The sequence below is a fragment of the Amaranthus tricolor genome, chromosome 3, assembly GCF_026212465.1.
Source record: "Amaranthus tricolor cultivar Red isolate AtriRed21 chromosome 3, ASM2621246v1, whole genome shotgun sequence".
In the NCBI taxonomy this organism is placed as follows: Eukaryota; Viridiplantae; Streptophyta; class Magnoliopsida; order Caryophyllales; family Amaranthaceae; genus Amaranthus; species Amaranthus tricolor.
Window position 1 is genome coordinate 3,370,716 of NC_080049.1, and position 13,299 is coordinate 3,384,014.

The 13,299-nt window shown below is 33.7% G+C and overlaps 1 protein-coding gene across 2 annotated transcripts; it reads left to right on the forward strand.

Moving 5' to 3' along the window:
• The first annotated feature begins 5,396 nt into the window (after positions 1-5,396).
• LOC130808727 (uncharacterized) lies at positions 5,397-11,600 on the forward strand. 2 transcript variants are annotated; one of them, XM_057674199.1, is made up of 2 exons: positions 5,397-5,773; positions 6,680-11,600. In XM_057674199.1, the coding sequence occupies exon 2, from the start codon at positions 8,953-8,955 to the stop codon at positions 11,458-11,460; it is 2,508 nt and encodes an 835-aa protein (XP_057530182.1). In that variant the 5' UTR covers positions 5,397-5,773; positions 6,680-8,952; the 3' UTR covers positions 11,461-11,600. The 2 variants fall into 2 exon arrangements, with proteins under 2 accessions (XP_057530182.1, XP_057530181.1); XM_057674198.1 differs by having other exon boundaries at positions 7,734-11,600.
• Positions 11,601-13,299: the final 1,699 nt, after the last annotated feature.

Consider the following 13,299-nt stretch of genomic DNA (forward strand, 5'->3'; position numbering starts at 1 on the left):
AAGCGACAATTTCCTCAGTCAAAGTATCAACAATCACATTATCATTGTTAGTGCCTTCTGAAACAACATTATCAAGATTGTATGACTCACCTGATGGTCAGACAGGATTGGTAGCAGTAGAGGAGTGGACAAAACATCTTGGTAAGGTGACTCTGTAGCATTGTCAACTTGATCTTTTGGGTCAAGGTTGGGCAACCACGGACTAACTAGCCAGTTGAGATCGTCATGATACTTCTCCCCCCTGACGGCGAAGGTGGTGATAGTAGTACTCATTCTCGATGAACTCGCAATCCATGGTGGTGTAGACTTTTCTAGTGAAGGGATCATAGCACCAATAACCCTTCTGATTTCTACCGTATCCAATAAAAACACATTTCACTGCTCTCGGTTCAAATTTTTTTCGTACCCTTGCTGGACAATGAACAAATACTATGCACCCAAATATACGAGGAGGTAGAGTATGCGAAGAGGGTATAGAAAAGTGGGTTTGGAGGGTGGCTAAGGGTGTATGGTATTGGAGGCTCTAAGTGGGTTTGGAGGGTGGCTAAGGGTGTGTGGTATTGGAGGCTCTTTGTGGTAAGTCTATTGGTAAGGTAATTGGCAGTAGCGATGGCTTCCGGCCAAAGATAAGTGGGAACACGATAGTCAAGCATAATAGCACGGGTCATCTCAAGAAGTGTGCGATTTTTCCGTTCTACCACTCCGTTTTGTTGAGGTGTATTAGGACAAGATGTTTGATGTATAAGGCCTTTTTGTTTAAGGAATTGTTCCATGTTAGAATTAATGTATTCTCTACCATTATCAGTTCGGAGCATGCGTGGTTGGGTTTGAAATTAGGTACAGATCATATTATAGAACTCAACAAACACATGAAACACTTCAGATTTCTGTATAAGGAAGTAAATCCAACTCATGCGGGTACAATCATCAATAAATATAGCAAAGTAAAAAAACCGTGTAGTCTTACGACGGGAGTAGGACCCCACACATCAGAATGAATCAGCATAAAGGGCATATCAACTTTATTCAAACTATTAGAATACGAGTGTTTGTGACTCTTCGCAAAAATACATGTTTCACACTTAAACTCAGTTTTTAGCCCTACAAAATTAGGAAAAAGTTTTTCTAGATACCCTACAGATGGATGTTCCAAACGTCGATGTCAAGTCCATAGTTGTCTTTCCTCTGACCTGCGAACAAGTGTCGTTTTTCCTTTTTGAGTCTCCTCTTCCAAGTAGTATAGTCCACCTCTCTCAATACCACGCCTAATAATTTTCCCTGTCTAAGCATCCTACACAATACAACACCCGGGTTTCATGAGAACCGTACAATCAAGATCTCTAGTAAGTTGACTCACTGACAATAATTTATGTGACAGGCCAGGTACAAATAAACAATTTTTTAAAGTGAGATTTTTTGTGAAAAAAATAGTTCCAGCTCCGCTCACTTTAATCCCTTCCCCATTAGTTGTTTTAATGATGTCTTTCCTAGGTTTGTCATGAGTCAAAAATCATTCGGGTCATATGACATTGTATCTGTGGCACCACAATCAAAAATCCAATTCCCTTCGTAAGATAAAGCACTAAAAAAAGACGAAAGTTGATTAAAAGGGTATGTGGTATCACGTGAGGCACGTGACCCTCCTCCCTTTATAAGGGACTTGGGCCACTGATCCACACTCCACACTCCCCTTAACCCTACACCTTGTGCGCCGTTTCCATTTCTTCTCTGCTTGTGCTGTTTCCATTTCCTTCTCTAATACTTGTGATTTGCATGGCTACTCCTTGGTTCTCCCCTTCCTCCATGGATGGGGGTTCTTCTGTACTCCATCCTACTGCTGCTTTGCCGGTCCAGTTCTGATCCGAAAATCGTGCCGGTTTTCTTTCCCCTTTTTTCTTTGTGCCTGGCCACCACTCTGGGTACCCTATTAGTTTAAAGCACTTGTTTCTTGTATGCCTTGTACCTCCACAGTGGGTACATTTTAGGTGAGCTTTATCATCTTCCCGCCGGTAAGTCCTTCCTTTAGCCGTACAAACTCCACCGGTGCCCGGTGATTCCAGATCTGATGAGGGCTCCGTCTTCATGATTCCACGCCTCATTATTTCTCTCCTTAGACTCGCATAGGCCTCCTCCACTGTAGAGATTGGGTCTAAGAGTAAGAGGTCTCTTCTATCTTTGTCAAACGTTTGATTGATTCCTGCTAAGAACTGGTACAATCGATTTTGTTGGATTAATTGATTATAGATGATGATATCGCCTGGATCTTTCATAGGGTTTGGTTGCCTCTTGTCAATTTCTTTCCATAGCATGAATAACTTGTTGTAATATGTTTCAATTGTGTCTGTTCCTTGTTGGTTTTGACTATTCGATCGAATATTTGCAGGCCGCCCCTCCCACTATTGTAAAGTGTCTCAATCCCTTGCCACAATGTTTTGGCTGTTGGGAAATCAAGGTACTGGTTAACTAGATCAGAATCTATATTCTCCAAAATTGAGATAACAATCGAGTTACGTCTGGTCCATTGGTTGTACGCTGGGTCGTTTGTGGATGGTGGGTCGTCGATGATGTGACTGAGACGATCTCGTCCACTAATGGCTAAGTGCATCAGCCTTGACCATTTTGTGTAATTCTGGTTTGTTAATTTCTTTGATATTGAGAGAATTTGGGTGCTAGTCGTGTTTTTTGTAGGCAGTGTGTTGGTGTTTAACTGTTTGAACAGTTGCAACAACTGTCCCATTGTGACTGGTTGATCTGGTACTACGACAGTCCTTGATTCATCTTTCATTTTTGGGTTTTTTTTCATTTTAAAGGTAGGTTGATCGATATGTGATGAGGCTGCAAAAACGATTTAGAATCGTTGCTGCTCTGATACCATGTTTTCTAGTTTAACCCTTATTTTGGGTTAATAATTCTGTGTTATCTCATTCAACTGTAATGTTGATTATTTATACAGGAGTTCGGAAAAAAACTACTTGAAAAACTGTTTCTACTAACGCTATAAACTGCTTCTAATAACTGCTATAATAGTTACTATGCTAAATAACTGCCATACATATAATCGCTATATATAAAACTGCTATACATAATCTAACAATAATAATAATAATAATAATAATAATAATAATAAATAACAGCAATAATAATAATAATAATAATAATAATAATAATAATAATAATAATAATAATAATAATAATAATAATGTCGTCTTTGAAAATTATAACTAAATGAAATGGATATGGAAATTAAAATGTAAGAAGATAGACATACGAAAAGAATGGTCAAAGTAGGTTCGTTTTCTGATTTCATTGTTCAACAATTTACTCCAATAAATTACATCCATTTCTTCTCTCTAATTAACAAAGCATGGAGTTAGATTATTGTATTTTTAGTAATCATAATCATAATGTAGAAGGAAAAACAATTAGTTAGTTTTGGGAAGAAAAAGGATGGTAGGACGGTTCAATTAAGTGAATGCTAGGAAGTTTCAGTTCGATAAGGTAGTTTTACATTTTAATTGTTAATTGGGGTGTATATTTCTTCTTTCATTGTGTGTTTAATTTGCTGATTATAATTGTGATTATTATGATAATAACTGGGTGCTTTTCAGTATGAAGATAGGATTTGTTAGAAAAAATTGTATAAAATAGTTTTCAGTTACTGTTTTAATATGTTGGTTAATTATATCAATGTCTTAATGTGTAGTTGTTTATTTGTTTGTCCAAGTCTTTTATGCTATTTTAGTGGTAAAGTTTTGAGCTTGATGTTGACTTGTTATACTAGGATTTTTCTATGCTAATTAGTAGTTTTTAACCATTTGAACTTTGGTTGTAATAATTTAAATTTTGCTAATTAGCTAATTGCATCTCAGGTTGATAGTAATTAGGTGGATGAGTATCATTTTGTTGTTAGAAGTTTTAGTGTGAATTCATTTCGTTTGGAGCAGGAAGACAAGTTTGTCTTGGAATGACATTTGGTTTAGATGATGCAGAGCTCATGCTAGCAATTTTTGTGCATCACTTTGATTGGAAGTTACTAGAAGGCGAGGATTTTAATGTTATTGAAAGTTTAGGTATCACTATCCGTAAACGGTATCCTCTTTTTGCTACACCAATTCCTTATAACTTGCAAGGATTCTTTTACGACATGTTCATTAGCTGAGCTCTTTCAATTTGAGAATCCCATATATGGATTATTTTGAATAAAACTTATTCGCACATTGGAACATTAACCCTTAAATGTGACCCGACATTTGACTCTTTGGTCATTTTTTCAACAGTTCTTTTCTTTCAGCCAGGCACATAAAATCGCATAAAACGCACAACTCTTTGCCATCTGGGAAAAGTAATTGGAATTTGTGAAATGTACATATTTGAGCTTCTGGAACCATTTTAGTAACAAATTATTGTAACAAAACAATTGAGAAGAACTTGAATATACATCTATCTAATAAATCCTTGTCTGATCATAAACATGTTAAAGTGAAACTAAATCATGTTCTAAACTAATAGGCCCACCTCTTTCTTGTTAAATTGTTAAGTGTTTGTCTTTGGTGTTTTGCACCATAAACAAATTATGAACCAACACACTTGTTCATCTAAGTACTCTTTGGTTGATTATCATAGTAAATAAGTGCGCATTAGTTATATGCAAATATGTGCTGTGTGTGTATAGATTATGCATCCCTCTCTATCTTGTATTAAATTGGATTTTCTTAATTATACGTCTCTACCTTGTATTAAAGGTGATGTAGAAACTAATTACTCTGTGGGTTCCCAATAATGTAGAAACTACAATGACTCAAAAACCTTCAACAATTGAACTAATTATAAGAGAATTGACCACTTTTGTCTACTCCAATTTACTTGGGTTAGATGTTCTCTTGAAGAATTGAAGCCACTCTTTGTTTTTCAGTTATCTTCACTTTATTTTTGTAGTGTTGAATGTTGGACTTGTAGCGTTGAATGTTAGCTCATAAGAATAGCGGTTTATGTTACGATTGTTTTAACAACTCCACCTTACTCTATTGTATCTCAGGAGAAATTTCGAATATATCGGGAACTATGAAATCTACAAGTTCATGAAACCTAGGTAATTTATGTACTTGGATCTAGGTATTGCCATAATTTTTAGTGGGAGTCATCATTTTAAGGTTTTTACTTTTGGACTTCAATCAATTACTTGAAGTGTTACATGTAAACTATTTCACTCTAAATTATATTTTAAGGTAAAATAAAATTTCATGGGGGAACACGTGTTCGCACAGGCTCCACCAACTAGTTACATCTAAAAAAACGGCTAACCTGACACTGTTCATTACTATTCCTTTTGCTCTCTATTTATGAACAGTAATGAACAACAGTGATTCTTTCTTTTGCTCACCTTCTGCCGCGTGTAATTCAGATGCATCTGTTCCTTTTCTTCCTTTCAGTTTCAATAATCTACTATCTTACCCGCATTTCTTCCTCACCTTGTTCTTCAATCTCATTTCTACCTCAGATTTCTACAACTGAAAATGGATCTTGTTCTTGAATCTCCTTTCGGTTATCTTAAAAATTTATCTTCTAAAATTAGTCAAAATTGAAGAATCTCATTTCTACCTCAGTTTTCTACAATTGAAAATGGATCTTGTTCTTCAATCTCTTTTCGGTTATCTTAAATCTATCTAAAATCAAAGTTGAAGAGTTTAATGTAATTTTTTTTTTTTCATTCAGGATCAATCAATTCGATTTGAGATGAAGAGTTGTGCAGCCGGTTGAAGATGTGAACTTTTAGGTACGTTTTAAAATTTTTTTTTTCCTGTTTTCTTTTTTTTTTTTTTGTTTTTGGGTTCATGGGTTCTGAATTGAAGATTCGGTTTTTAAAATTTTCCGTTCATCAGTTGAATATCTTAGAAAAGTCCATGGGTTCTTGCTTGAAATGATCTTTTTCCAATTGAAGATCTGGTTTTTTTTTCCCAATTTTTTGGGTTTTCGTTTGCTTTTCATTTTAGTTTTGATTCTCATCAGATTTTCATTATAGTTTTGCTTTTTCATTTGACTAATTTTCAATTTCTGTTCAATTTTGTGGTTCATATGAAATCCAGTAGGTTGCTATGTCATGTGTGTAAACTGCATCTTTTTGATTTTCGTTTGGCTTCTTGTTCATCTTCAAATTGGTTTCAAGTCGTAATAGTCATAATCATAACAATTATACTCTACATCTCAATCAAAACATCAAATTTATTTTAATGGCTTGATTTGCCGTCCGATATGTTTTTGCCATTAGTAGCTGCTCACTTCTTTCCTTCTTCTCTGGCTGAATTCTTTATCCAACAATTTGACAGAAACTTTCAGTTGATCATTGAAATCAAAATTAGACAGAAACTGTGGAACAATGCCATTTAATTGAAATCAAAATTTGAAATATGAAACCTCAAAAAACCTATCTCCTTAAGAAAAATCATGGCTTGAGCACAAGAGAAAAATAACAATATAACTTTTATTCCAAGTATATATGATATAATAAATCTAACATTAATAAGTATTTTATTTGTTCTATAGAGACTTGTTATAATTTATTGGTTTTTCTTTGAAAACTGAAAATAATGCTCTATAATTGTTTGAAGTCATTGAGGTATAATTTCATTAAAATCTTGGATAAAATTTAAATAATTTTAATGGTTATTGGTGCATATAACAGGTTTGATGTTGTAATTTACTTTGCCGGACTTAAGGCTGTGGGTGAAACTGTTGTTCATCCATTTCGTTATTTTGATAATAATTTGATTGGATTAATCAATTTGTACCAAACAATGGCCAAATATAATTGTAAAAAGGTCAGATTTCTGGTCAATGTTACGCACAATTGTCTAATTTATTATTACTTTTTACAATTGTCTTCGACCATGAACTTAAGTTTAAAAGCCCACGTATGAAAAAAGTCGCGAATTCGAATCTCACTTAAATATTAAACAACAGGTATAAAGAGGGTCTACATACCCATTTCTTGCCCCAAATCTTGTAAAAGGTCTTAGAGTCTTGAAGACTCTTTTGAGTTTCAACCATGAGTTTTTCCTTCGACATTTTATACATGAAGTATTTGTCATCCAATTTGTGGTTTTCCGCTGTCACTTTGTTGATTGAATTACTGGTTCAAATTTTTAATTTGGAAATTTGATGTTGGGCTATTTAATTTTCTTATTGATTATTGACCAAGTTCAATTGCTTTATTTATTTTTTATCAAAAGAATATATTGATGAATATTTCTCTTGGACTTGATAGATGATTTATTTGATTATTAGCTTCAGGAAATCAAGTAAATCTACATCTTGAAAGAGGATTTTAAATCGGTGTAACATAATTCGCCAGTTAATTTGCTTTATGAATTTAAAATATTACCCTAAAATATTCTAAAACCAACCATAATTCCTTTTTTGGATTTGCGACTCACAAGATTAGTGTATCATGTGACATTGTTCTGAACAATAATTAGATTTTGAAGATTATATGATGCAATCATCCATATTGTGAAGATTATAATTGTTAATAAACTCATGATTTTTAATTCTATGAAGCTGTACGATTACAAGATTTTAGTTGTATGTCCAATTTTCTTTTGACATTATTTGAGCTTTGATTTGCATAATCTAATTTTTTGAATCTTTTTGGTGGAAAATTAGTTTATTGTCTCCTTTTGTTTTAGAAATATTCTAATGAAATTTATTCATTTTTGTTGATGCAAATCCACTATCAGAAACAAATGCTGCTTTTGTGGATCATTAATTGGTGCACTTTCTGTTTTTTGAACACTTCTGTGTATATTGATTTGCCTAATGCTTCTGGTTAATGTTTGTTTTCCAGATTATGCATTAGTTTCTTCTATGTAATATAATTACACATGAGAATGTAAATTTGATTAAAACCAAATTCTTGGCGTTGATTTGTTCATCAGTTGTGTTTTAAAGGAAATCGGAAATGGTGCACTTTCTGTTTTTGGAACACTTCTGTGTATATTTTAGATGTTTTTTTTTCTTTCCCATTACTCCTCCCCAGTGGCGGACCCAGAGGGGTGCAAGGGGGGGCAGTGGACCCCCCAATCTTAAAAAATTAAATCCGTTTTTTTTTTAAAAAAAAAAAAAAAAAAAAAAATTAAAAAAAAATTGAAAAGAAGGTTTGGAGGCGGAACCGCGGAAGAAAGAGAAACCCAGAAACAAACCCTAAATTTCCTCATTCGGTCATTCCTGCCTTTTCCTCTTCGTCTTCGGCTCTTCGCTTCATCGGCATCGGCATCGCTCATCTTCGTCTGACGGTCTGAGCTTCGTCAATGGTGACTTGGTGAGCTTCTTGACCTTCGTCTTCGCTTAATCGCTTCGTCTTCGTCTTCGTCTGAGACTCTGAGTGTTCGACTTCGCTTAATCGCTCAATCTTCTTCCTGCTCTTCTCCTTGCTGACGAAGTACAGTCCCTCTGTTTCTCCTGCTCTTCTTCCGGCTCTAACCCTCTGTTTAAGTACAGTCCCGTCACCCGTGTCCCGTCGTCTTCCCGAGTTACCATTGAAGGTAGTCAGCCAGTCAGGTACGCAGTTTCTCACTTTCTCTTAACTTAATTTTATTAATTTTGTTAATTATCTTATTCTTTTGTTGATTATTCTCTTATGAAAATTCTAAATTTGGATTGTTTTGGGTGAATTGCAACATAATTTGTTGTTTTTTCAACAAAATTATGACGTTTTTTGCAATGGCCAATGGGTAGTGAGATTATTGCTGTATTGCATTGGAATTATGACGTTTTTCAACATAATTTGTTGTTGATTATTCTCTTATGAACTGATTTTTGGTAAGTGAGATTATTGCATTGGAATTATAAAATTTGATGTGGGTTTATAAACTGATTTTTGCATTGGAATTATGAGATTATTGCATTTGGTAAGTGAGATTATTGAATTATGAGTCATATTTTTAATTTAATTAGGAAATGTCAAGTAATTCAAGTTCACCTTGTTCGAAAAAGTCAAAAGTAAAGGGAAGACAACCCGATCTTCGTGAATTATTGTTTAAAAGAATGAAATCCCAACAAACATCTAACGAAGGCAATGAATCTTCTCGTTTAAGTTCCCCTCTAAGTCCTCCTTTAAGTTCCCCTCCAAGTGAAGATGTTAATATGGAAGTAGGTGGTTCAAGTAGTTGTGATGAACCATTGGATGATGAATGGGTGTATGATGTTGAACTTCTTCCTCATGACCCGGGATTGAGGAAAAACATAATGGATTATCCCCCTAATGAAAGAAATCCGGTTAGGAGAGCATATATTCTCAAAAAACCTTGCCAACCAAAAACACATGATTTCCCTCAAAGAGATATCTCCGGTAGGTTACGCCGTTTTAGTTTGAATTGGTTCAAAAAATGGGATTGGCTTGAATATAGTGTTGAAATGGATGCCGCATTTTGTTTTGTTTGTTATTTGTTCAAGAGGGATGTTGAAATTAACAAGGGGGATGATGCATTTGTTGTCGGAGGGTTTAGAGCGTGGAGTAAACCTGATAGGCTTGAGAAGCATGTTGGAGGAATTAAAAGTGCTCATAATATTGCTTATGAGAAATATGTGAATCTAAGAGATGCAAAGAAGACATCAATTGAATTTGTATTTGATAATGCGAGTGAGGTTCAAATGAACGAATATCATATTCGTTTGAATGCATCCTTAACTTGTTTGAGATTTCTTTTGGGCCAAGGTTTGGCATTCCGGGGACATGATGAAAGTGAGGAGTCATATAGTAGAGGTAACTTTCTTGAGCTTTTGAAGTGGTTGGGGGGGAAGGTTGAGGAAATAGGAAAATATACTTTCCAAAATGCACCCAAAAATTGTCAATTAACATCTCCCAAAATTCAAAAAGACATTATCACTTGTTGTGCAAAAGAGACTACTAAGCGCATAATAGAAGAGGTTGGTGATGGTTACTTTTCTATTTTGGCCGATGAATCAAGTGATGTGTCTCAAAAAGAACAACTAGCTCTTGTTTTGCGGTTTGTTAATAGAGAAAATGGATCGGTAGTGGAACGCTTTTTAGGCATTCTACATGTGGGTGATACTACCGCTTTGTCTCTTAAAAATGCCATTATGTCCTTGCTTATGGAACATTCATTGAGTCCTTCCATGATAAGAGGTCAAGGGTATGAAGGGGCAAGTAACATGAGGGGTGAAATCAATGGCCTCAAGACTTTGATTATGAATGATACTCCAAGAGCCTATTACATTCATTGTTTTGCTCATCAACTTCAACTAACTCTAGTTGCGGTTGCTAAAAAGAATGTTAATTGTACTTGGCTTTTTGACGTACTTGCAAACTTGTTAAATGTGGTGGGAGCTTCTTGTAAGAGAAGAGACCTTATTCGAAAAAACCAAGCTCAAGTAGTGGCTCAAGCTTTGGAAGTGGGGGAAATTGAAAGTGGATCGGGTTTGAATCAAGAACGTGGTTTGAGTAGGCCGGGAGATACACGTTGGGGATCTCATTACAAGTGTCTAATAAGTATCATCAACTTGTTTCCTTCAATTGTTAAAGTGCTTGAGGAGATTGGAGAAAATGGCTCTCCGGATGATAAGCTCAAAGCTCAAGTTGTTTTAGGATCTTTGGAGTCCTTTGATTTTATTTTTATGGCTCATTTCATGTTGACTATTTTTGGCTACACTAATGATTTATGTGTTGCTTTACAAAGAAAGGAACAAGATATTGTGAATGCCATTAGCCTTGTTAAAAGTACAACGAATGTGTTGCAAAAGATGAGGGATCAAGGATGGGATAGTCTCTTAGACAAAGTCATTTTATTTTGTACTAAACACGAGATTGATGTTCCATCTATGGATGCTCAATATGTACCTCAAGGAAGATCAAGACGTTTTGCTAAACAAGCAACAAATCTACATCATTTTCGCGTTGACATTTTTTTGGAAGTAATTGATTTGCATCTTCAAGAGATTGATAACCGTTTTAATGAGAAGAACATGGAGTTACTTACATGCATGGCTTCCCTGAGTCCTAGAGGTAACTTTTCATCTTTTGATAAAGAGAGGATACTTAAACTTGCTTCTTTATATCCCGAAGAGTTTTCATGTTTTGATTTAACGGCTCTTGATCTTCAACTTGATGTCTTCTTGGATTCTATGCAAAATGATGAAAGATTTCATGATTTGCAAGATATCAATTCTCTTTCCATGATGCTTGTTAAAACAAGGAGACATGAGACTTTTCCTCTTATACATTTGCTAATCAAGTTGATGTTGATTCTTCCTGTTGCTACGGCAAGTGTAGAAAGAGTGTTTTCCGCAATGACGTTTGTCAAAAATAAGTTGAGAAATAGCATGGGTGATCAACTAGTGAATGATTGTTTGGTTACTTACATTGAGAAGGAAGTGTTTCTACAAGTTTCTGATGAAAAGATTATTGATCGCTTTAAAAATATGAAAACTCGAAGGATGAATTTGTAATTTTTATTTGAACGCTTGTATTTTTTTTTTTTTTTTTAATATTTTGGATTGTAAAACTTTTAACATCGGATTTGATATTGTAAATTGTAATTTTCTATTTTTCTTGTATTTTTCTATTTTTCTTTAAAAAAAAATTATTCGGACGACGATCAAATTATTCGAACGACGTGACGTTCGGATTTTGCCCCCCCAAATTGAAATTCCTGGGTCCGCCACTGCTCCTCCCTCCATTGATAAATCTTAAAATCCAAAAAAATTAAATTGAATATTGACAATTTTGCTTTTTCTTTCAAATTCAAAAGTATCTTTCCCATTCTTCCAAATTCTGAAAATATTTCTCAAAATAATCTTCTAAATCAAACCAAGAAATCAGGTATGGGTCAATTGATATGGTACAACCTTGACCATCAATATAATTTAATCTAAGTCATTGTTTGTCCATTTGAATTTATCCTCAAACCAAAACTTAGCAGTAAACTTATTAAGACACCATCCTAAACAAAAAAAACGAAAAAACAACATACAAAAACCGATCAAAAACAACAGATTTAACAAAAAAAAAAATAACCTCATTGCAAACAGATTAAGAAAGGGAAAACGAATATGCCATTGAACGACCTCAATCCAACTCTGCGGTTGTTCTTATGTGCTTCAATGGATTTTAGGGTTAGAAATTTGATTTGGGGATTAGATTTGGGCTATGGAGGGAATTAGGTGTCATATTATGGAGGGAATTAATGGGGAAAGTGGTTGTATACACAATTAATGGGGATGTAGGAATTAAAGACTATAACAATCCTAAAAAAGAAAAAGAAATTAAAATCATTGTAACCAGTAATGAGGTAAAGGGGTATGCTATGAACAAACTATGATAATAGTTGGAATTATTAAAAAATAAGTGATAGTTGAAATTATTTCTAGCCAATATATAATAATTGAGATTATTTTAAGCAAATTTTCAATGATTATTTGAATTGTAATGAGCTATTTATACTTAAAGGATTGTAAAGTATTAACTATATTGTATCATGCGTATAAGAAATTTGTTATAGTGTAAGGTGTTTGAAATGAATTCAGTATAAGAGAAATGTAATGGATTAAGGGAAGTCCAGAGATGTGTGACTCCATATGTATAATATCTTAAAATAAGAAAAACCATATTGATGGAATGGGGAGGGATCGAATAATAAGGGTGTTTAAAATAAGAAGAATAAGAAGTATTTTACACTCTTGGTTTCAATAGAATAAAAAAATCTAAGATCACGATTGAGCCAGAAAGACATAATTGCAAAAGTCACTATGTTACACAGAAAATATACTATGACATAAATTTAAAGAATGTTCTAAATTTATAACATAGTATCATTTTTTGTATATATAGTGACTAAATAAAAATTCTTCTTCTTTTAAGATCCTTCTTATTTAATCATTTTTTTATAACATAGTGACTTTTACATATTTTTTTTTAGTTTTGTATTGACTTTAGTTTTTTTAGTAATATTTATTTTTGGGTTTTATTTAAGTGATGTCAATTAACATCACTGAACCATCATTGAATATAAGAGTTTTCTTGATATCCTTATTTACTCTATATTTTGTCAAGGTTATTGAGATCCTATTTGAAATGAACATAAGGGTAGGATCGAATTGTATATACGATCATATAATCCTACAAAATAACTAAAAAATTGTGATATAAAATTATTCTGACTTCATTTTTGAAAAACAAAACATAGAAAATCATTCAATAATTAATTTAAATCAAAATTATGAAATATTTTCAAACATAGGTGTGTGTGAAAAAATTAGTATCATTTTTATTAAGATTGTTTAATTGAA

What these genes read in the sequence shown, in the direction of transcription:
- LOC130808727 (XM_057674199.1), top strand. Translation starts at nt 8,953, where the DNA reads ATGTCAAGTAATTCAAGTTCACCTTGTTCGAAAAAGTCAAAAGTAAAG.